The 21,230-nt window shown below is 54.1% G+C and overlaps 1 protein-coding gene across 2 annotated transcripts in view; it reads right to left on the reverse strand.

Annotated features, from left to right (window-relative positions):
• The window catches only part of TNS1 (tensin 1), a 203,906-nt gene that overhangs the window by 91,726 nt on the left and 90,950 nt on the right, over window positions 1–21,230 (reverse strand). For both annotated transcript variants that reach the window (XM_011964571.1, XM_011964572.1), the window contains 7 exons: window positions 15,506–15,547; window positions 14,618–14,668; window positions 8,709–8,758; window positions 6,044–6,215; window positions 3,257–3,307; window positions 1,679–1,801; window positions 1,218–1,282 (listed from right to left, as the gene is read on the reverse strand). In XM_011964571.1, the coding sequence (XP_011819961.1) occupies window positions 1,218–1,282; window positions 1,679–1,801; window positions 3,257–3,307; window positions 6,044–6,215; window positions 8,709–8,758; window positions 14,618–14,668; window positions 15,506–15,547 (554 nt within the window). The remainder of the gene's footprint in view (window positions 1–1,217; window positions 1,283–1,678; window positions 1,802–3,256; window positions 3,308–6,043; window positions 6,216–8,708; window positions 8,759–14,617; window positions 14,669–15,505; window positions 15,548–21,230) is intronic.

The following is a 21,230-nucleotide window of genomic DNA, read 5'->3' on the forward strand; positions in this document are numbered from 1 at the left end:
GCTTCAAACACCCCAGCCCCTCACATTCCCGTCCTTCCTCTTCTTTCAGTGTGCAGGGCTCATCCCGCAGGCCTGATACGGCTCAGCCCTTCCCATCCTGGTCACTCAGGTCTCTGCTTCAGTGTTGCCTCATCAAGAGGCCTCTTCTGACCATGTACCTGCCTCTCCACTGCGCTTCTCGAGTCCCTTTACTCTTTAGTGATAATTAGCACCTGCTATTACTAATGTATTTGTTTGTGTGTTTAATGCCCATGAAGGCAGTGACCTGGCTTTGCCCTCTGCTGCATTCTCAGCACCTAGAACAGAGCCTGGCACATTGACTGTCCAATATTTACTTATTTTTTTCTTTTTTAGACAGAGTCTCCCTCTGTCACCCAGGTTGGAGTGTAGTGGTGCCATCTCGGCTCACTGCAACCTCCGCCTCCCAGATTCAAGGGATTCTCCTGCCTCAGCCTCCTGAGTAGCTGGGATTACAGGCACCTGCCCCATCATACCCAGCTAATTTTTGTATTTTAGTAGAGACAGAGTTTCACCATGTTGGCCAGGCTGGTCTCGAACTTCTGACCTCAAGTAATCCACCTGCCTTGACCTCCCCCAGTGCTGGCATTACAGGTGTGAGCCACTGCACCTAGCCATATTCCTTGTTGAATGGATAACAAAATGAATGGGTGAATCCCTCTGCCTCCCTGAAGAGTGGGATAGGAAAGGGAGTCAGTGACTGGATGTTCTTTATTCTTGTTCCAAACACCTAGGTAGGAAGAGGGCCCCCTGTTGTCCAGAGGCAGAGGAATGCATGAGACAACTTCTATATTCTATATTCTATATTTTATATTCTATATTCTATATTGTTTTGCCAGACCCAGATCTGATCCAACATTTCTTTCTGACTCCCTTCCTGCTGGCCCAGGGAAAAAGAAGGTGGTTTGGCAAGGAAATGGGGCTCCGAAGAGCTGGCCGTATGGGGTGCTCAGGACAAGGCCTGCCTCCCAAGCCTGCCCCACCAGAGCCCCCAAAAGAGAAATGGACTCTCTTCCCTCCCACCCTCTGTCAACAGGCTCCTGCCTCAGAGCTGGGGGCCCCTGAACCCATCCTCATCGCTTTGCATTCCCTCTGTGCTTATCCCGTCACTCCAGGGAACAGAGAGGCTGTGGGCGGATGAGAGGAAGGGGTCACACTGTCAATGTTCCGGAGGATGGGCGGCTCCAGGCCCCTCTTACCTGGCAGAAATGTTGCTGTAGTGCATGTAAGCCGCGATGACAACTCCTATCCTGCCTCGGTTTCCCTGAAAGAATCCCCAAACACAAAAGCATTTATTTCTAAGGCCAGCCCTGCTGCCCCAGAGCTTATCTAGAAGCCTTGGTGGAAAGGAATTAGGGCTGGAGAGAGGGGTGTGGATTTAAGGGAGAACATAAGGAGGAAGGAGGCCTCAGGGGAGGGAAACAGGTGGGGACTAAGTCTCAGAAAAAACACATCTGATCATCCACTGCCGTGGACATAAGCTGATGTCACCTGCACTTCTTAGAGGTGCCCCCCAAGACAGAATCTATTATCCCCTAGAAAGAAAAATACACACAGACTTATATGCTCACAAAATCCAGGGATATAGGCAGGTACACACGATCATCCAAGGACACATTCAGGCACTCACACACACACACACCCATGCCAGAGCTCTGACCTTGTTGTGTAGAACAACGACATTGTGGGGGTCTGCGTTGAGCCATGTGTCCATGGCCTTACAGATGCTGCAGATCTTCTCCAGGGCTGGGGTGTGGAGGTCGGGCCAGCCAAATTCCAGTACCTACGGCCCAAGCCATGAGTGAGAAGAGGGCAGAAGCCCTGCAGAGTCAACCAAGCCAGCGGGAGCCGCCCACGCCACGTGCTAGTACCTGGGCGGCGGCCCGCAGCTGCTGGTTCCTGCCAGGACTTGGTTCCTCCCTGCCCACTGGTCAGCAAGGAGGCAGGGGTGTGAAGAGTAAAGGCCGTGCATGACCCAGTACTGGGGACCCTGGGTCCAGGTCTTGGCCCTGGCACTGACTCACTGTGGGGCCTTAGGCCTCATGTCCTCTTCCAGTCTCAATTTCCCCATATGTGTGTTTAAAAAAAAAGAAAGGCTTAGAGCTGATGACCCCAAGGTCCCTACCATAGAACTGACCTCCAACGTGCTGAGGGGCCCCAAGCACTGCCCTCAAGCTCTTCTCCCACGGACAGCTCTGAGGTCTGGCTCAGGCTGAGGGAGGAAAAAGCAAAGGGCTGTCTGATGTTCATGACTCTTTTCTAAGCCCTGGACACACAAACCATCCACTTTCCAGGCCAGTCAAGAGCAGCCTCAAGGACACAAAGGGCAGACCTGAAGAGCAGGCTTCGGGCCTCTCAAAACCTTTCTAGACTCACCAACTTTAAAGTAAAAGAGAACTCTGCAAGGACCCGTAGAGCATACCTAATCCAGCCAGGCCACTTTCAGAGGGGGGCACTGAGGCCCAGAGAAGTCCGTCACCCCCCCAGGGTCACAGAGCAGCATGTACCAAACTCTCAAGAGTTAGGAGCAGATGCCCATGGCAAAGCCCGCACACAGCCCCCGAGCAAACAGAGTAAAAAGCAGCAGCAGGGCCAGCCTCGCTGGCTTACGCCTATAATCCCAGTACTTTGGGAGGCCAAGGTGGGCAGATCACTTGAGGCCAGGAGTTTGAGACCAGCCTGACCAACATGGCGAAACCCCGTCTCTACTAAAAATACAAAAATTAGCCAGGCGTGGTGGTGGGCACCTGTAGTCCCAGCTACTCGGGAGGCTGAGACAGGAGAATCGCTTGAACCCGGGAGGCGGAGGATGCAGTGAGCTGACATCATGCCACTGCTCTCCAGCCTGGGCGACAGAGGGAGACTCCATCTCAAAAAAAACAAAAAAACAAAAAACAAAAAATGGCAGCTGGAAGGTCAAAAGCAGCAACTCCCAACTGCTTTAAATCCAAAACTAAACATCTCACAATTCCAGCCTCACCCAAGAGATTCTGTGTACTCCCCGGCAGGCAGACCTGGGTGGAAAGTCACTGCCCCAAGCTTTGCTTTCTGTAGTTTATATTATGGAAAGGATAAATAGATCATTTTCCATTTTCCAGATATAAGATGGCACTCTGACTTTGAATAGGCTTTTCAAACTGTCACAGCATTTTCCCCAGGATTATTATGTGGGAACCGCAGAGAGGGAGTCCATCTGTTCTCCTTCTCCTCCCCCACCCCAAAACAGCCACTGACTCACCTTAGCATGGAGCTTCGTGATGTCAGGTCTCCGCTCAGAGAGGTTGAACAGCTAGAAGGAGAAAAAGGAAGACAGCATGAGGAGGTGAGAGTGAGGAGCGCAGCGAGGGGAGAGAGAACCATGGGCTGCTGGTCCCAGAAAGGATGGTGGCATCATCCCCAACTTCCTCTGAAGAGCCCACGACAGCACCCAGCAGGGCATCGATGTCCTTCCACAGCCAGGGGCCTGGCCACGAAACAGCCATGAGCTCCCTGGACCTCCTGTGCCTGCTCTCACTCTCTCTCCCCTGATAGGAATTCTATCCATACATGAACATGCAGGTGAGTCCCAGCAGACACACCGTCACCAAGAGGAACTAAACTGTAGGTCCTCAGGATGAAGAGGGAGAGAGAGAGAGATGAGGACACTGAGCCACCCCGCTCCATGAGCAGATGTCCTGAATGGAAGACGAGAAGGGGATGGAACTTGTCTCCAGTCCCATTTGCCTCTCGCCACACTGAACGGGAATCCAGCGGTGTGAGATGATAAGTAGTTGGCAATCTCTGGTTTCCACCTCACACGTGGACCTTAGAATCTCATCCCATGAGGCTGCAACTTCTCTGTCACCAGACATCCTCCATCAGAGGGGCAAACCATCCTGGGTGGTCCCAATCAGACCCTTGATATACCTCTCCCAGCACATGCCTTTCAATGCCTGACCACTGGGGTACCATTCCTGACCACTGGAATCCCACGGAATTCCCCAGTCTCTGGAATTCCTGCCTCTACCTCTGAGGGGGGCATGCAGAACTTCCCACCTCCACCCCACTGCCTGGGAAACTCAAAGGCCACTGTGTCGTCTCCTGGGGAGAAAAGGGGACAGCCCAGTCTGGAATAGGCAGGATAGAGAGAGGGGTGGCAGGGCACCAAGTCCCATAGAACCCTGGACTCCTAAAATCGGAAATAGGTGGATTTTCATCCACTCTTGCACTCTGTAAAGGAATACACTTTATTATGTTACAATAGCCATCACTCAATGAATGTCTGCCACCTGCCAGCCTGTGTTAAGGACTTTACATCTAACAGCTGGCTTAATTCTCTCACCAACCGTAAGAGGTAGATCTTAGACCCACTTCACAGATGCAGAAGCTAGGGCTTAGTGAGGCTAAACAGCCAAGATCTTGTAGTTAGTAAAAGGAGAGCCAGAATTTGAACCCAGAGCTTTCTGATGTTTAAAGCCAGGCTCTTAACAATGCCCCAATTCAGCTAACAGATGGGTCTCTACAGTGGTTGAATAGTATCCTCAAAATGTCATGTCCACCCAGAACTTCAGAATGCAACCTTGTTTGGAAACAGTGCCTTTGCCAATGTAAGTAGTTAAGGATCTCAATATGAGATCAACCTGGATCTAGGGTGGACCCTAAGTCCAATAATTGATGTCCTTATAGGAAGAGAAGGCACACAGAGACACTGAAGAAGGCCACATGGAGATGGAGGCAGAGGTTGGGGTGATGCGCTACAAACCAAGGAATCCCACCAAAAGCTAGGAAAAGGCAAGAAGGGATTCTGCCCATAGCATTCAGAGGGAGTATGGCCCCCTCAACACCTTGATTTCAGATTTCCAGCCTTCAGAACTGTCAGAGAATAACTTTCTGTTATTTTGAGCCACCAAATTTGAGGTACAGTCATCACTTGGTGTCTATGGGGGATTTGGATCTAGGACCCCTCCACCCCGCCGTGGACAGTGGACAAAATCCATGGATGCTCAGGTCTCTTACATAAAATATGTACTATTTGCATACAACTTGCATATAAAAAATGTACTATTTGCATATAACTTATGCATATACTTCCGTAGCCTTTAAATCATCTCTAGGTTACTTGTAATACCTAATGCAATATAAACGCTCCGCAAATAGTTGTTCTGCTGTATTGTTTTTATTTGTATTGTTTTTTATTGTTATTTACTGTTGGGTTTTTTCTGAGTATTTTCAACTCATGGTGGATTGAATCCACAGAGGTGAAACTCGTGGATAGAAAGGGCCGCCTCATTTGTTACAGCAGCCCTGGGAAACTAATGTGGCCTCCTACATCCCACCTCAAACACCCTGGGGGCAGCCACCTGAGGTTGTACAGATCAGATCTGTGGGTCCAGTCCACAGGCACCTCCCTCTAAAATGGACCCGAGCCCTCCTCTGGGGCCAAGGACGGATAAGCCTTTCTGCGTTAGTGGAGACCACTGCCAGTACCTCTCTCCCATGTGCTAAGGTGACTCCTCTGTGCTGGCCAAGCCAGGTGCCAGCAACCCAGGGTCCCTTAAGACACATGTTGCCAAGACTCTGCCCTCAGACTTCTCAGAGGCACCGACCCTGTGCCAGCTCTGCCACTTCCTGACCCTGCAACCTTAGGCAAATAACCCCACCTCTCTGTGCTCCAGCAAGTGCCTGCTTGCTAGGGCTGCTGCAAAGGTTAAGTGCGTGGAAAGCAGTTGGAACAGGGCCTGGCAAGTAGCAAGCGCTCGATAACCTGAACTCTTATTGTTACTCTCTTCTCCTGGCCAGCACACACATGCACACACAGAGTTCCAGATGCCACATTCCAGCTGCAGCACACTGCTTAGAGCAGAGCTGGGCTGGAGAGTGATGGAAGACTCAGGCAAGAGAGCTGCCTGAGGAGAAGGGCAGATAAACAAAGAGAAGAGGGTGGGCTGGCACAGGGGCTGGTGGCAGGGATACCAGCCATGAAGAGGTGGCTAGCAGATGGAAGCATAGAGGGCACAGGACGATGGGCACAAGGCCCCATCCTCACCAGGTAGTTGCCTCCATGTTTGGACTTGAGCATCTGGGCCACCTCACGGAGGTTGCTCCGGAAGTTCTCCTCATTGGCTGTGCTGGGGAAGGAGACAGCAATGATCCTCTCTGTGACGTACACCAGGTCCAGCTCACAGCTGTCCTCCATGGTCCGGCTCACACTCATGTTTCTAGGGAGACAGCAGGCAGCAGAGGGTCCAGATCAGAATCCAGCCCACAGGGAAGGCCCCAGATAGCTGCACCCCATACACATCCTGTGTGACCCCCAATTGCAGTCCAGGGTGCTTGGCTGCTCTTCAACCCAAGGCCAAGGCCAGAGGCTTCCTCTGGCAAGGCCAGTGTGGCCAGCTTGGGATTGCCGGTGAGAACAAGCTGGGTAGGGCTGGCAAGGACCTCAGGCCATTTCAGAACCAAACTGATAACACCAATTCTTAGTTCCCATCAGTCCACTGCCTTCAACCTGTGACTCCAGAGCTCAGAGCCAGGGCCAGACTGGCCCAGGAACCCAGAGCTCTGGCTCCCGACACTGTGACTGCCTGGCCAGGCAGAAATCTCCCGAAAGGCCCCAGACTGCTCTGGAAGAGGAAGGAGAGCCTGCGCTGAACGCTCTCCAGCCCTGGAACGGAGCCTTCCACTGCCCGCCCCTCGCTCTCTCGAGCTGTGGAGTGGGCGGGAGACCTCTCAGGGGAGAGGGCAGCTCAGGTGACATGTTCACCTGGGTTCCAGGTAAGCCAGACCACAGCACACATTCCAGCCCTCCCGGAGGCAGGCTGACTCCTGCCCTTTGTTCCTTGGCCTTCTCCCCACCTCTGGCAGCTCCCACCGCCTGCCAGAGCTGCTTCTTGGCAGCAGCCTCCCTGATTTCTAAGGGCCCAGGAAACAAGAGGGCATGGAGCCCTTGCTGCTGCAGTGGTGGGTAGCTGCCAGCACCATGCATTTCCCGGAGAGGTGGGGAGGTCCCTGGGCTGGCCATCCTCTCCACTGGGCACCGGGTGAGGAAGGGAGGGGCTCACATCTTTACATCTCTCCCAACTTTTCTTCCAGAGGAAGGGTCCAGGATGCCCACTGGGGAAGCCCACCTCTTGCTTCTAGAAGCACCTCCCCCATCCCTCCAGCTTTTTACCCCATCATCAACCTCCTAGTGTCTCGCTTCCCCTTCTATCAAATGCAGGCAGCACTCACATTTCGTTCTGCTAACCTTTCACCACAGCGGGATAAAGTGGAGAGTAGAGGCCAGCGAAAGGAATACTGCCGGGATATTTAAAAGTTACGAGGGCTTTCTGGCACTAGACAGAACAAGGCCCCGGATGCTGAGAAGCCGTGAAGAATCCAGACCTCCACCAGGGTTCAATCCCAGCCCAGGTGGGGCGTGGAGGTGGGGCAGCCAACGATGAGGCATGGCAGGACCTCTCTGGTGGGATGACAGGGGCCCAAGTGGGATTGGGGACCAGCACCCGGAGGTAAGGAGCCCGGTTTGAGTTTGACTCTGAGTCCCGGCCACTTCTTGTCCCTATGGAAAGCTTCTCATTGCAGCTGTGGGGGTGGTGAAGTTTCTATCTCAAGCCAACTGCCTACCCAAGGACAGTTCTTGTAGGTGGTGACCAGTCTGGGACAAGAAGCCACATGCACACATATCTGCAAGCAAGTGGGTGTGAGGGTGGGGAGCCTCAGCTAACTTGCAGCATCCCCTCCTCCCCACCCTCCAAAACCCCTCTCTGTCCTGGCTCCAAGGAAGAAACTAGAATGTCAGAAAAACTCGCAAGCCCAAGCTCCTGTGATTTCAGCCTCTCCCTCAGCACAGGACGGGGAGCAAGAGGTACTGCTGAGGGCCGTGAGTCAGACGTGGCCCACAGGGACGCTGACCTGCCCCTGTCTACAGGCTGGATCCCGGGAAGGACGCAAAGACAGAACAGTGCCACCAGCCGGACAGCCCCAGCATTACACTCTGAATCCATCTGTCCAGGTCTGAGGGAAGGAGGGGACCCTCTAAGAAGCCACCTCCAGTCCGTGGACAGCCAGCAGAGGGGCCAGAAACTGCCAGGGGCTTCCACTCTACCCCAAGGCTGGCATCCCCGATCATCTCAGGAGCCTCGGTGGGTGAAGGTGAGGCAGAGGCGGAGGGGAGCAAAACAAACTCTCTGGATCACCAAGACACAAAGTCCCTCGTGCATCCCCTTCCCCCGGCCCCTGCCAGCCTAGCCAGATAGGGAACTTTCCTTTTATAAACTACTCTGCCCAGTCAGAAGCCCCTGTTTGCAGAGAGGAAAGGATTCAGCACAGGCCTCGATGCCCACCAGCCCTAAATGCAAATCCAAGTGCTGCTTCTTGGTAGCTGTGTGACCTTTACAAGTCACCTCATCTCTCTGAAACGCAGCTCTACCCAAGGGAATAAAATACGTACCTTGTGGGGTTGTTGCAAGGACTAGATGAGCTCATGCAGGTAAATAAAGACTCAGCTCAAGGGCTGGCTAAGAGCTCAAAACACAACTGTTGCCAAGGGCATCTGCACCCATCCTCTCCTGTGCCTTTCACATTTGCCCACACTCCCCACCCGTGGCTTTATGGCTGCAGTCTGGGGCACCCAGAGTCAAGACTTAACAGGAATACCCACAGTGACCCCCCTGCTTGCACTCCCGCCCCCTGCCCCCATGGGCCAGGCATACCTGATGGGCTGGAGGTGGGGCTGGACACTCGGGGTGACCCTGGCGGAGCCCTGAGAAGGAGAGAAGAGAAGCGGCATTATGCAGGGGTGGGCAGGATGACGGGAGGAGCACACCAGAGAGCTGTCCACAGGAGCAAACACGATCCTCTTCTCCTTTCCCTGCCAACATTCCGACCCTGCCACCCTAACCCCTGCAAAAACACAGCCCGCCGAAGCCAAAGCCATCAACACTGATTCCACGTGAGCATGCCTGCCTGTGTGCAAGCCCCAGAGGGACGAAAGGAAGAAATCCCAAATGCTGAGGACTGCACCCCACCGGGCTGGTGCCATCCACACTGAGGGCACACTCAACAGTTACGGACTCAGTGGGAACACATTTCACTTTGATTCACTCACCCACACAAGAGAAACCCCAAGAGGAGAATACGACTGCCACCACGAAAGAAACAGGAGCGATGAGAGTAATGGCGCCCCTCTGTCCTGCTACCGTCACCCCACACTTCTCTGCTTGAAAGTAGTGACGTCAAGTCATTCACTTGAGTTTAGAGACCAGAACAGCCAGGTGGAGCATGCAGGAACCAAGACGAGGCCTAAGGCAGTGAGCCATGCTCCTGAGGGCCCACTCCCCACTGTCTGTGGCAGACAGTAGCCATCTCACCCACTCCCCTTTTCACAGCTGTCGAGTGGTACGAACTTAAGCAAATGGGCCCAATCCATCCCAGGGCAGCAGGATGGTATGGCAGGTGTGAAAGCACAGGGTCAGAGGCCCACAGACCATGGAGTTTGGATTCCAGGATCCTGCTGGGCAGCCTTGCCAGTTGTAATGTAACCCCTCTGAGCTTCCTGTAATGTCACATGTAAAATGGGACAACCTTCAGGCTGGCGGTGAGAATCCAAAGGAGTTATGCATATAAGGCACTTCGCATCATGCCTGGCATTCGCCAGATGACAGCTGTTGTTTCTGTCATTACTTTTGTATCAAGAAAAATGAAAAGGGTAGTTACAACCAAACATTCACCTCTATAGAAAATCAACACCCTGCATCGCCTCTACCCATCCTTCCAGCCACCTCATAGGATGCAGAATCGGGATGCCCCGCTTCTAGATTCTCAGACCTCCTGAGCCCATTGACACCATCCAAACACCCATGTGCCTCTCGGAAAATGGCCTTTTCCTCCCACCAACTTGCAGCCTCTTCTTCGAGGAGACAGGACCACAATCTGCCAAGAAAGGAAGAAACTGAGGCACAGAATAACTTACCCTCAAGTCCCTAGGAAGTTGATGGCCAGGCAGGATTCACACTCCAACCCGGGGCTTGACCATGGGGTCTCCAAGAAGAGGAGACCCTGCACCCCTCTCCTGGCTCTGCAGTGCCTACGAGGCAGGATAGGTGGGCTCCGAGGCCCAGCTCCCAGCTGAGCCCCATGTTAGAGCAGCTCTGCTAAGAGGGGGACCCTCCATCCAGCCTTCGGGAAGAAGGCTCTGCCCAGAGTCCGCTCTGTCCCAGCTGCCTCGGACCAATGAGCAGCCCCGCAGCAGTGAAGGAAGGAAGAGCCAAGTGCGGCTATCGGGGGGAAGTTTCTAAGTCTCACAGCTCTTCTGGCCCTGAGGACTCCAGTTTGCATGAGTCAAGCTTGGGGGTGGGGGGATTAGAGAAGGGTGGAGCTGGGAGTCAAGGAGTGATTGTGTTTGGTTTTCAAGACCCAAACCAGGCTGTTCCAAAACTACCCGCTCAGTGGAACACAGAAACCCAACACTTCATCCATCTCCATTCCACTGGTCCCTAATGAGGAGTCCCTGAATCTCCCCAGGCCCTAGGCCCTGCTCCAGGCCCCAGGGCCACCCTGCTATAAATAGCCCCTTGGGTTTCATCTGTTGCTGATCCGTAGCCACTTTTGGAGGAAGGCACCACAGCTGCTTTGAACAACTGGAAGCCACAACGGTAGCCAAGACGTGAGGTGTGGCCGGGAGCATGGGACCAGACCCAGGGAGCTGGAGAAAGACAATGGGCCATATTGAGATGGGCTTGGCAGGGGGAACTGGGGAACCAAGGGGAGCTGGGAGCCTGCAAAGGTGCAGGGGTAAGCAGGACGAGCAGGGCAGCAGACCTGGCTCCCGTTTCCCCACCACCCTCTTCCAAACGTTACAACACTCCACATTCCTCAGCCTCCCCACCCCAAAAAAAGCCAGCGAAGATAAATAAAAACTTGGCCCAAACAGAGTCTGGCCAGGCCGCCTCCAGAGGTGATAAGGCAAAGTCCAAGCCTGCTCTGCTCCACCGGGCGGGGGGGAGAGGAGGGCAGGGGGAGGAAGCCACCCTGGACAGTGACCCCACTGCGGAGGATGGGGGACGAACAGCTGGGACTGTCATCCCCTGATGAATCACTGGGCTGCCCTCTCACTGACGGGGCTTCCTGTTTTCTGCAAAGTTTGGGGGCACGTGACCCTTGCTGGCAGAGAGAGAGCAGACATGCACGGTGACACGTCTGAGTGTCGGTGCACACAGACAGAACTCAGAGAACAACAAATGGGCTGGGGCGGGGGGGTGCGGCATGTCAGCAAACACACCCTAGTGCTCCAGAAACACAGGTGACCTCACACGAGGCTAGCGATGGCGCCTTTGGAAGCATGCCTCATCGTGTAGCTCTTTACAAGCACGGTGGGAGTAAGTCAAGGCATCCGGTCATCCCTGAGCCTCCAATCTTCATGCTCACTCTCTCATTCAGCAAACATCCACCGAGTGCCACCAGCTGTGTGCCCGGCCATGCTCCAGACACCAGGGGACAAAGGAAGTGAAGTCCCTGACCTCAGAGAGCTTGTATTTTACGGACCATGATACTCATCAACAGACCCAGCGGGAGGAGGAGAGGTTCCGTCTCATTTACCCATCTGTAAAATGGGCCCCGTACAGCGCTCACATAATCTTCTGCCTACTCTGCATAGAGCCCCTAGGGCAAACGACTACAGGACTTTACAAACTGTTTTAAAAAGAAAAATAAGTTCTCTGCCTGCCTGTAATCCTATTCTTCTCCTCTCTGGGGATCACAAAGCACTTTACCCACATGGCTTTGAACTTCTTCCTACCTCCTCTCAAGACATAGATCAATTATAGAACTTTTCATCCAACTCTCTAAACACCAAACAGAACTCTCCCCATCCTCACCTCCAAAACACTGTCCTTCCTTTGCTGAAAGGGCACCATGAAAGGAGACTCCACAGCCTCCCGGACATAGTGTCTTACTTTGCTCACTGTCAGGAAGTTCCTCCTGGTATCTAACCCCCATCCTTCCTGCTGCAGATTCAGCCAACTCTTTTTGCCTTGGTCCTCACTGCAGGCAAGAGCTGATCACCACTCAGACACTACTGGGTCGCTCAAGGTCTATGACCCCAGGTTCTGTTATCTGCCGCCTTCTTCCCCATCATGAGGCAAGGAGCAGGAACCCCCAGCCTTGGGTGGGGTTGGTTTGAAGCAATGCCTCTGTGGGAAGAGCCCTGCCTTCCTTTGAGGTCCACAGACCAAACACAACAGCTCAGGACCAAAAGAAAAGCCATTTCCTGAGCCCAGGTCCCCAGAGGGGCACAGTTGGGAGGAAGGTCTGTAAGTGAACACCAGGGGCCTTGTCAGGCAGCCAGAGATTGGTGACTGACCTACGTCAGGGGCCCGGCCCCATTCCTACATCTCCTCTGGGGGCTGTGGCCAACCCCCACATAGCACCCCCTTCAGCCACACCCCTTCCCCTCTCCTTCCTGCCCACTAGCCTGGATTTTTCCAAAACAAAGTGCGACACAGCACACTGTCCACAAACTCCACTACACACCAACTCGGCAGGAGGAAAACAGCCATTCCTGCCTGTGAGTCCTGGGCCGTGAGCCAGAGACAGCAACGCAGCTTGACAAACAGCCACATTATCACAGCAGCAGGCCCAGGTCCTCCTCCCCTAGGGTACACTGCTGGAGAGTCCCATGGCTGGGCAGGGGATTGGCTCAATGACCCTGGGGCCAACCCAACCTGAGACAGGTGACAGGAGCCTTAAAATTTAGGTTTTCTCTCCTCTTTTGCAGTACACAGGCCGTTCTGCTAACTGCTCACTTGCTTACCCTTCCAAAGCTCATCTTGTCCCTCCTCCCATATCCAGACAAGACAGCACACTTACCCATCTTGACACACAGGCACAGACACATCCATTCCAGATCACCAATACTTTCTTCTTAAAAAAGTCAAAGAGCCTCAGTCACAAATAAACGGCCACCTCTTTCTTCCCTAGGACCAAGGTCGTGCACACTCTTGCAATCAAAAGTTCTTCGTGATGTCCAACTTCACTCTCTCTTGCTGTAACGCTAGTTGACGGGATCCATCTGGCCCAGGCTGGGAATGTGGGGACAGCAGCTCTAGGATTTGGCTCCTGAGTGTGCCCAGACCATTGGCTAGAAGGCTTGGTTCACACACCATCACCCTGTCCCCTTGCCAAAGGTTAGGAGTTCGGGATAACACCAGACCCCAGCAGCAGTCCCAGGAAGGGATGGAGTGGCATTCACCGAATCATTCAGCAATGCCAAGCCTCTGTTTCCTCATCTGTAAAGTGGACTCATAGGCTCTGCCATACAGGGGTATCGGGAGGATCTCAAAACAGCCAACAGAGCTCCCAGCCCTTAGTCAAAATAACAGTAATAAGAATGGCTCACAGTTATTGAGCACGTATGATATATTTTGAGTACATGAAGCTTGTACATCCTTGGTAGTAGGTACACACAAAAGATTAGGTTCCCCCTGCACCCCAGCCCCAGAAACATCACAAACAGGGACAAGGGCCCCTCCCCAGTACGAGTACCCCATGCCCAGAGGAACTCACGCATACCTTGAGCAGAGCCTTCCCCACTAATTTAAGAGGCATGCTCCCTGCTCCACCTGGAGAGGTCCCATGCGGCCCTTGGGATGCTGCCGCTTTGTAGGGCTGGACATGCAGGACTGCCCCAGGGCAATGTGGCGGTGGCAGTGGGCTCACCACAGGAGTCAGGCTGCCTATAGGAGCTGCCCCTCCTGCTCCCGCAGCACTCCCTCCAGGGCCCTCCCCACCGTGGGTCAGGCAGCTGTCAGATGATAGGGCCTCGTGCCATCAACATCTACCCCTGTGCCAACCACCAAAACCACTCCCTGTTCCTCTGCAGCCCAGGGCGGGCGAAGATGGAGGGGCCAGCACAGGGGGCACTGACAGAGAGGGGCAGGGAAGAAAGGAGAAAGCCCCACTGTGCTGGGAGTCTGCCCCTGGGGTGTGGAGACAAGCCCAACCCCAAACGAGGCTCAAAGCACGTCCTGGAAGAGCCCCTGAGCCCTTCTGCGGGATCCTTCCATTTCAGGCATCCGCCCCTTCCCCTCTCCCCAAAATGGGAGGCAGGAGGAGCCCAGGGGGACCCGTGGACCCATCTACCAGCCTCCTCCTGAAGCAACAGCATCTAAGCCACACAGTGGTGCTCGCTATTTTCTAAGACTCTTGTCTCCAGGGAAGCAGGCCCTACCACTTCCCCAAGGACTAAGACGGCCCCAAGAGTCAGGGCTCCTTCTCTGCCTCAGCCCTCAGTTTCCCTTGCTGTGGTTTTGCGCATTTCCCCTTGCTCCCCATGGCCACTCATCACACACCAGCCTGCCGTAGCATGCCCTCTCTCCTCCCGCCCGGCCTGAGCACTGAGGCCTGGCGCAGTCGCGGACAGATGAGCTCTGGATCCCGCTTAGATGGAGGTGGCAGCCAAGACGAAGGCCCAGCCTGTAAGGAAACGGGCCTGCCCACAATCCCAGCCTCTCCTTCTACAGAGAGGTAAGGGAAGCCCACAAAACAAGGCATTATCCACCTTTCACCCCATTCCCCCTGGCCACCAGGGCCCAGCCCCATCCTTCTTCTCCCCCTCCACACTCACGTTGTCCTCGAGGCTTTTCCGTGTGTTTCCACCCCGGGAGGCTCCTTCTCCCTGCAGACAGAGAAAAGGCAGTCAGAGAGGGGAGGCAAGAAAAATAATCAAAACGCACCCAGGTCTTCCACCTGCTGGGTTCGTCAGGAGTGGCAGATGAGGAGGTTGGCAGAGGGGCCTGGAAATAACTTTGGTGTTTGTTTCACATTTCTTTGCTCATATCAAGGCCTCCCCAGAGCTAACCAGACCCTCTTGTTTACAACTCACCACCACTTCTGTGGGAGATACTGTTATTCTCATTTTGCAGATAAGAAAACTGAGGCATAGACAGGCTCATGCTTTGGCCACAGTCACATAATTAGAACCTTGGCGGAGTCAAGGTTTGAACTGAAGTCCTTCATCTCCAAGCCCATGATTTCCTGCTGATCATCACCAGGAGATCTCTCTCGGCAGTTAACCTCAGTTTCCCCACTGCGGAACCCACCTACTTTCCTCCCTTCAATCTTGCACATAGCCTGGAGGAAACTGTCCGTCTCTCAGCTAGGTCAGAAAGACCTGTTTGGAAAGATCTGCCTGGCTTTCTCACATTCTGCATATTTCATAAGGAAGCCCACATTTAACTACCGGCTGCTCCCTCTCAGCTCCCACCCCGCCTCTCCCTCTCTGCCTGCCCAGTTGCCTAGCAGCCCATTTCCGAACACACGGGGATAGTCAGACGCCCTTCTCCCAGCGTCAGCAGCCACCCCACTACTTCCCCGCAAGTTCCCCAAATCTATTCTGGAAGCATTTCCCCAACCACATCTGTCCGCTCTCCCCCAAATCCACTCTCCACTTCTGGCCTTCTCACTCCTGCTCAGGCTGTTCCGGCTCCCCCCACCACCATCTGCCATCACTCACCGTATCCACTACATTCTTTGGTGTGTTCTCAGTGGTGATGGGCTGTAGACAGAAGGAGAAACAGCATGAGCCCTCAGGGCAGACATCCCAGGGATGGGCTCTCTCCCCATGGCTGGTGGCCCTGATGGGCAGAATGCCCCCTGAGACAGGGATGATGAGGCCAACCCAAGACTCAGGCATAATCTGGTTGGCCCCAAGCACAGGGGGAAGAGTGTGGCATGCAGAAAACCATCCTAATAGTGCTAGAACCATCCAGTTCTACAAACCTTCACCAAAGACCCACGCTCAGTGCCCGGCGTCACTCCTCTGGTTCATACAGTTGCTGACCCTCAAATTGGAGGGGTCAATGACCTACAGCATCTCATTTATTCCCAAGAATCCAGGAGGTGAGTACCATTGCTACCTTTTAGCCCCACTCTACAGATAAGAAACTTAAATGACTGAGCCAACATCATCAACTCTAATAGAGACGGCAGGATTTGAACCCCATGTTGGGGCTTTAAGTGATATCCCAACAGCCTGAAATAGTGCAGCCAGCCAGTCTCATTACTTCAGTGGGCTTTCAGGCCGCCCACCATTGGGCCTCACACACCTCCATTTCCAAGCACAGAGGCTCTGCTCCATCAGCCCCGGCCCCTAAACCCTTCTTGCTTGTTCCCACATCCAGGTCTTTACTCGTGGAATGCCTTCCCCTTTTTTCCTACAAGGAGGGCTCTCTTCCTCCAGTTAGCCCTCCCTGGCCACCGCAGCAAGTGGGATCTCTTTCCCACCTCTGAACTCCAATCACCTCCCTGTCTGGTCCTCAGTGTATGAATAATCTCATCATGGGAACACATGACTTTTTTCCCCAACTACTGTTTTATTTGTGATTCTTATTCCACCTTCATCCAAAATAGATTCAAAGCAACATTTGGACCAATTCATTTGGAAACTCCCTCCTACCAGGGTGGATGTATGCATAGTGGGCCATCAACAAATACCTGTTGGCTGATCCCATTCCTTACCCTGGCACCCTCCTTTCTTCACTCAGAGCAACAGAAGGGCTTCCTACTAAAGATGGTCTGATTTCTCCCCATAGCAAGAAGAGAAGCTTCTTATGCCAGGTTCACCTCCTGACCAGAATCTAGGGCTCCGTTTCCAACTCAGTAAAGTGGTTATGGGGCCCTCAAATTGGGCAGAAAGGCCTGAGCACAACTGCAAAGGTTCTGAAGCAGAGCTTGGCGAGGACGAGTGTGACCCAGGTTTAAGACCGTGTGTCTCGGCGCAAGAGGCAGCTGCTACAACCCCATCCCAAAGAGCTGAGGGAGGAACTGCTCATGTCCAAAGGCAGGGGAATGGACAGAATGCCCCTCTAAAAGGTTCCCGCATCAGGGAGGAGTGGGCCCAGATGGGCATGGAGGAACAGACTGGGCTGAGCGGAGGTAACAGTGCTCTCTCTGGAAATGGCCCAGACTCGTCTACCCCTACTGCCTGGAAGACAGGCGGCTGAAGTCAAAACTCCTTTCCAGGGGATGAAACTTCCTGAGCAGTTCAGGGCCAAGGCAGCTGGGGATGGTAAAGGGACAATGGGGTCCAGGCACAGGGGTTGGGGGACCGGGGCAAACCCCTCCCACACATCTCCTCCACTCTCCTCCCCACTGCTAGGTACACCCCCTTCTCTCCACCCGGAGTCTGAGGATGGCTCTGGAGGAGGAGTAAAGATGCCATGATCTGCCCTTTCTCAGCTCAGCACTAATCCTAACCCACTAATCCCCTAGCCCACTCAGGGTAAGCTGGAGCTCTTGGAGCTGCCTGCTTATTAGGACCAGGTGCTCCCCTCAGCCGCCAACAACCCAGCCCCACCCACCCCTCTACCAGGGACCCCACCCCCACTAGAGCAGTGTTAGCCACCCCAGGCCCTCTCCACCCCCCAGCCTTTCCCTTCTTTTGCAGGGGCTCTGTCCTTCCCATGTGGAGACCTGAGGGTGGGCAGAACAGCCCAGCTGCCTCATCTCAGAGCTGCTCTGGTCTCCTGTGGGAAGGAAGGGAACTCCCGGAAGGCAGACCACAACGGCACTGAGACACAAACCCAAAGCCCTCACTCCTGACCTGTCCGCTACCCAGCCTGCTAGAATGGACAGACATGGAATGGGCTGGACAAGCTAAAGATGATACACCTGCCCCAGGCCCTTTCAGGGCCCAGATAAGCCTCTTCCTTCTCTGGTTAAAGCCTCCTAATAGGCCTCGACCCTCAACAGAGCATGAGCCCAGGGGTCTCAAACTTGAACGAGCATAGCACCACCTAGAGGGCTGTTGATACACAGGTGCCTGGGCCACCCCACATATACACAGTTAGACCTAGGGTGGGACCCAAGGACGTGCATTTCTACCAGGTTTCCAGGCAACACAGGTCCCAGATGCTTCTCCGAGAACAACCAGCCCGAGCTAACAGCTCCCTTGCCACCAGGCAGGACAACTCCAACTCAAAATCAGCTTGGGAGCAGGTGGCAGGATTTGGACCTACTGCTCCCTAAAAGACCTTGGCAGCAGACTGCTGGGGTCCACATGCTAATTCTCTCGGCTGCTACCTAACTATGCAACCTTAAGCGGGTCACCTTGTCCTTCCTGCTCCTCAACAGGCCCACACAGGGTTATGTTTTGGGGATCAAATGCAATAAAGCACATAAAGCACTTAGAAGTGTACAAGACGCTAGGAAGCTCTCAATACTTGTCAGCTATCACTATTATTTATCATCTCTATCCTTGGGGCAGCACTTCATATCCCTGAGGCCCAGGCCCTCTCCAGCCCACCCTGCCTCACTGTGACCCTCCTGCCCCACCCCTCCTGGGTCTGGCATGGTGCAGACAAGGGAGCTGAAGTCAATATTAGAAACCACAGGCCTCAGCAGTGCAAGAGAAACTTTCTCCTCCTGCCAGTGATCATCTGAGCACCATCCCCTTTGCCCCCACCCCTTCCCCATGCCAGCTGGAGGGCAGCCACATGGCGACGCTTGCCAGAGATCAGATGCCTTCAGCTTACTGGTTGAGATGCTTTCTGAGGAGCTAAAAATTTCCAAACCCCCACTCCCCACACCATCTAAACACCCGAGTTGTCCTGCAGTGTTTGCAAACACAGCCAGTATGCATGCTGCCCACCCCTCCTTTGCCCTCCAACCCAACTCTCCCAGGATTCAAGTCCTATTTCTCTGTTTCCCAACCACTGCCAGCCTTGGGGCTACTGGGAAGGAAAAAGGCATGGGACTGGTAACAGGAGGGCAGGATCCCCTGAGGCTGCCACTGCTCCATGCCCTGCAGGGAGACCAGAGCCGGTGGGAAGCCCTACCATTGACACTGCCTAGTGAGTCCAGCTCACACTCCTGGGACCCTCTGGAACTGAAGCCCCTGACCTTCGTCTTCACCCCATTCCTGGCCAGGATGTTTCTACAGCTACCACACACACACACACACACACACACACACACACACCATCCTTGCATGCCACTCCTAGGGACATGGGCTCTGAGAGGGACTTAAGACATCATCTCCTCCATCCCCCTGTTCCACACATGGGGAAATTGAAGTCCAGGGAGGTCTGATCTGTCGAGCCTTTCATGGTGAGGTTCGTGGCATGACTGGAGCTGGTTCCCAGGTTTGTAAAGCCCACTTCCAGGCTCATCTCACTGCCCTCACCCTTGGCCCCAGCCATCCTGCTGGCAGGGTTAGCTGGTACCTCCCTGCGGGCTCTTCTTCTCCTTCCTCCTCAAGTCAGCTGCAGAGGGATAAAGTGGGTGGAGCCCAAACACAGACAGACCCCTAGGTCTGACCCCACCCACTGCCCAGTCCCAGGACAAAGCCTGGAGCTTAAGGTCTCCAGGCTTTCCAAAGTGAGAGCAGCTGACTCACTGTCCCACCAAGGGTCTTCCAGAGTCCCCCTTACCTCCAGGAGGGACAACTCAGAATCCAGTTTAGGAGCAGGTAACAGGTTGCTACCTGAAAAGCAAGCCCTGCTCTTAGCGGGCCCCTCTGCTCTAGAGTCCCAAAGCCAGCAGTTAGAGCACAGCAAGGTAGGGACTAGGGCGAAGCCCTTGGGGCACAACATTTAAGAAGGCATCCCTCTCACTCTCAGGTCCTGCGAGTGCACTTGCATAATCCTGAGAGTGATGACTCTTCAGATCTTACACCATAGAGGCCTCACTTGCCTGGCCGTCATCCTAGCCCTGGCCCTGAGATGCCTTTTCATAAACTTAGTGCAAGAACTACAACTATTCTTTCAGGGCTGGCAATGCCCGGAACATAGTGCTGGGCTCTTTGCTTTCCCGATCACCAGTCCTCAAAACCACCCTGGGAGGTGAGCATTACCACACAGTACAGTTTAGGAAACTGAGCGCCTAGGAGATGCAGTGACTTGCCCAAGTTTCCACAGCCAGTCAGTAGGAGAGCTGCTGTTTGAACCTTGCTCCTCACCTCCCCATCATGCTATCTCCCCTCTCCCTGGCAATGATCTCCAGGCAGTTCCTCTGATAACTGCCTTCCTGTGGGGAACAAGCTTTCTGAGAAGTGAAGGCTAGTTGTAGCAGGTCTTCTGTCCAGGTCCTCAGTAGGAAGACACTTCTTAACCACACTTCCACAGAAAGAATAGGAACCGGGCTGCAGTAGGAAAGACGGAGATCAGACAACAGAGAAAACTTCCTGAATTCGAGGGTTCGGGAACCACAGGGTGGATAAGGGAAGCTCCACATCCTTTCCTCAATTTTTTTCCAAAAAAAGACATACATGCCTTCTCCACACATGCCTTTACCCTCCCCCACTGCATGGGCCTGAGGAGGGGCGAGGAGGGGCCAGGAGGGGCCTTTGTGCTGGAAGGTTGGGGGGTGGCTGCCATGACTGCCTGGAGGCTCACACAGGAGGACACGTCAGTGGCCTGCAAGGAGGGTGGGCTGGGAAAAATATATCTGTGCTGCTGTTTTGGAGGAAGGAAACAACAGGATGGGGGAGGTTCCCAAGCCTGAGCCCAGGGATGAGGGGAAGGGGACTGGGGAGGAGGGTGTGCAGAATGCGGGCTCAGCCTCCGGAGGAACATTCCGTCCAGAAATTCCTTACACCCTGCCCCTTTCCACCCTCCAACTCTCCCAACTCTGGCCCCCTGGGAGGCCTGGAATCTGGGCGGTCTGGGGGCCAAAAAGACCACCCCATGACATCACATCTACTGCCACGGCAATGAACCGTGAGGTCACGGCGCACTGCCTATCAAGAGGGGAAGGAACTGGGAGCCGGCAGGGAGGGCTAGCGAGGGCTGGAATGGCCTCAGACCCAGGACCCAGAGAAAGTTATTCCAGGCTCACTTATTTCAAAAATAGAAGCATAAGCAAATGCAGGGAAGGGGCTAAAAACAGAAGGGAAGGGCAGGGAAACAGCCTTCATGGGGCACTTGGAGAATGGCAGCCTCTGAGATGGCACGTTAGAGGCGTGGCCCCATTTAATCATCCCCACATACAGACCTATGAGAGCCCTTTATCAACAGCATAATTACAAAACCAAGGCAGTGGTGGAAGGCAGCAGAGGGAGACAGCTCTTTCTCCATGCCCCGTGCCTCCCAAGGCATCACCTCCCTTCACTGTCACAAGCAAGGGCTCTAGAAGGAGTACTTTGAACACCTTTCTGCAAATGAGGAGACGGAGTTTCCAGGGAGGGTGGCTGCTCAATGTGAGATCAGGTCTGCGCCTCTGAGTCTGAGACCTCTGAGGTC

Source organism: Mandrillus leucophaeus, unplaced genomic scaffold (assembly GCF_000951045.1).
Source record: "Mandrillus leucophaeus isolate KB7577 unplaced genomic scaffold, Mleu.le_1.0 Scaffold70, whole genome shotgun sequence".
Taxonomy (NCBI): Eukaryota; Metazoa; Chordata; class Mammalia; order Primates; family Cercopithecidae; genus Mandrillus; species Mandrillus leucophaeus.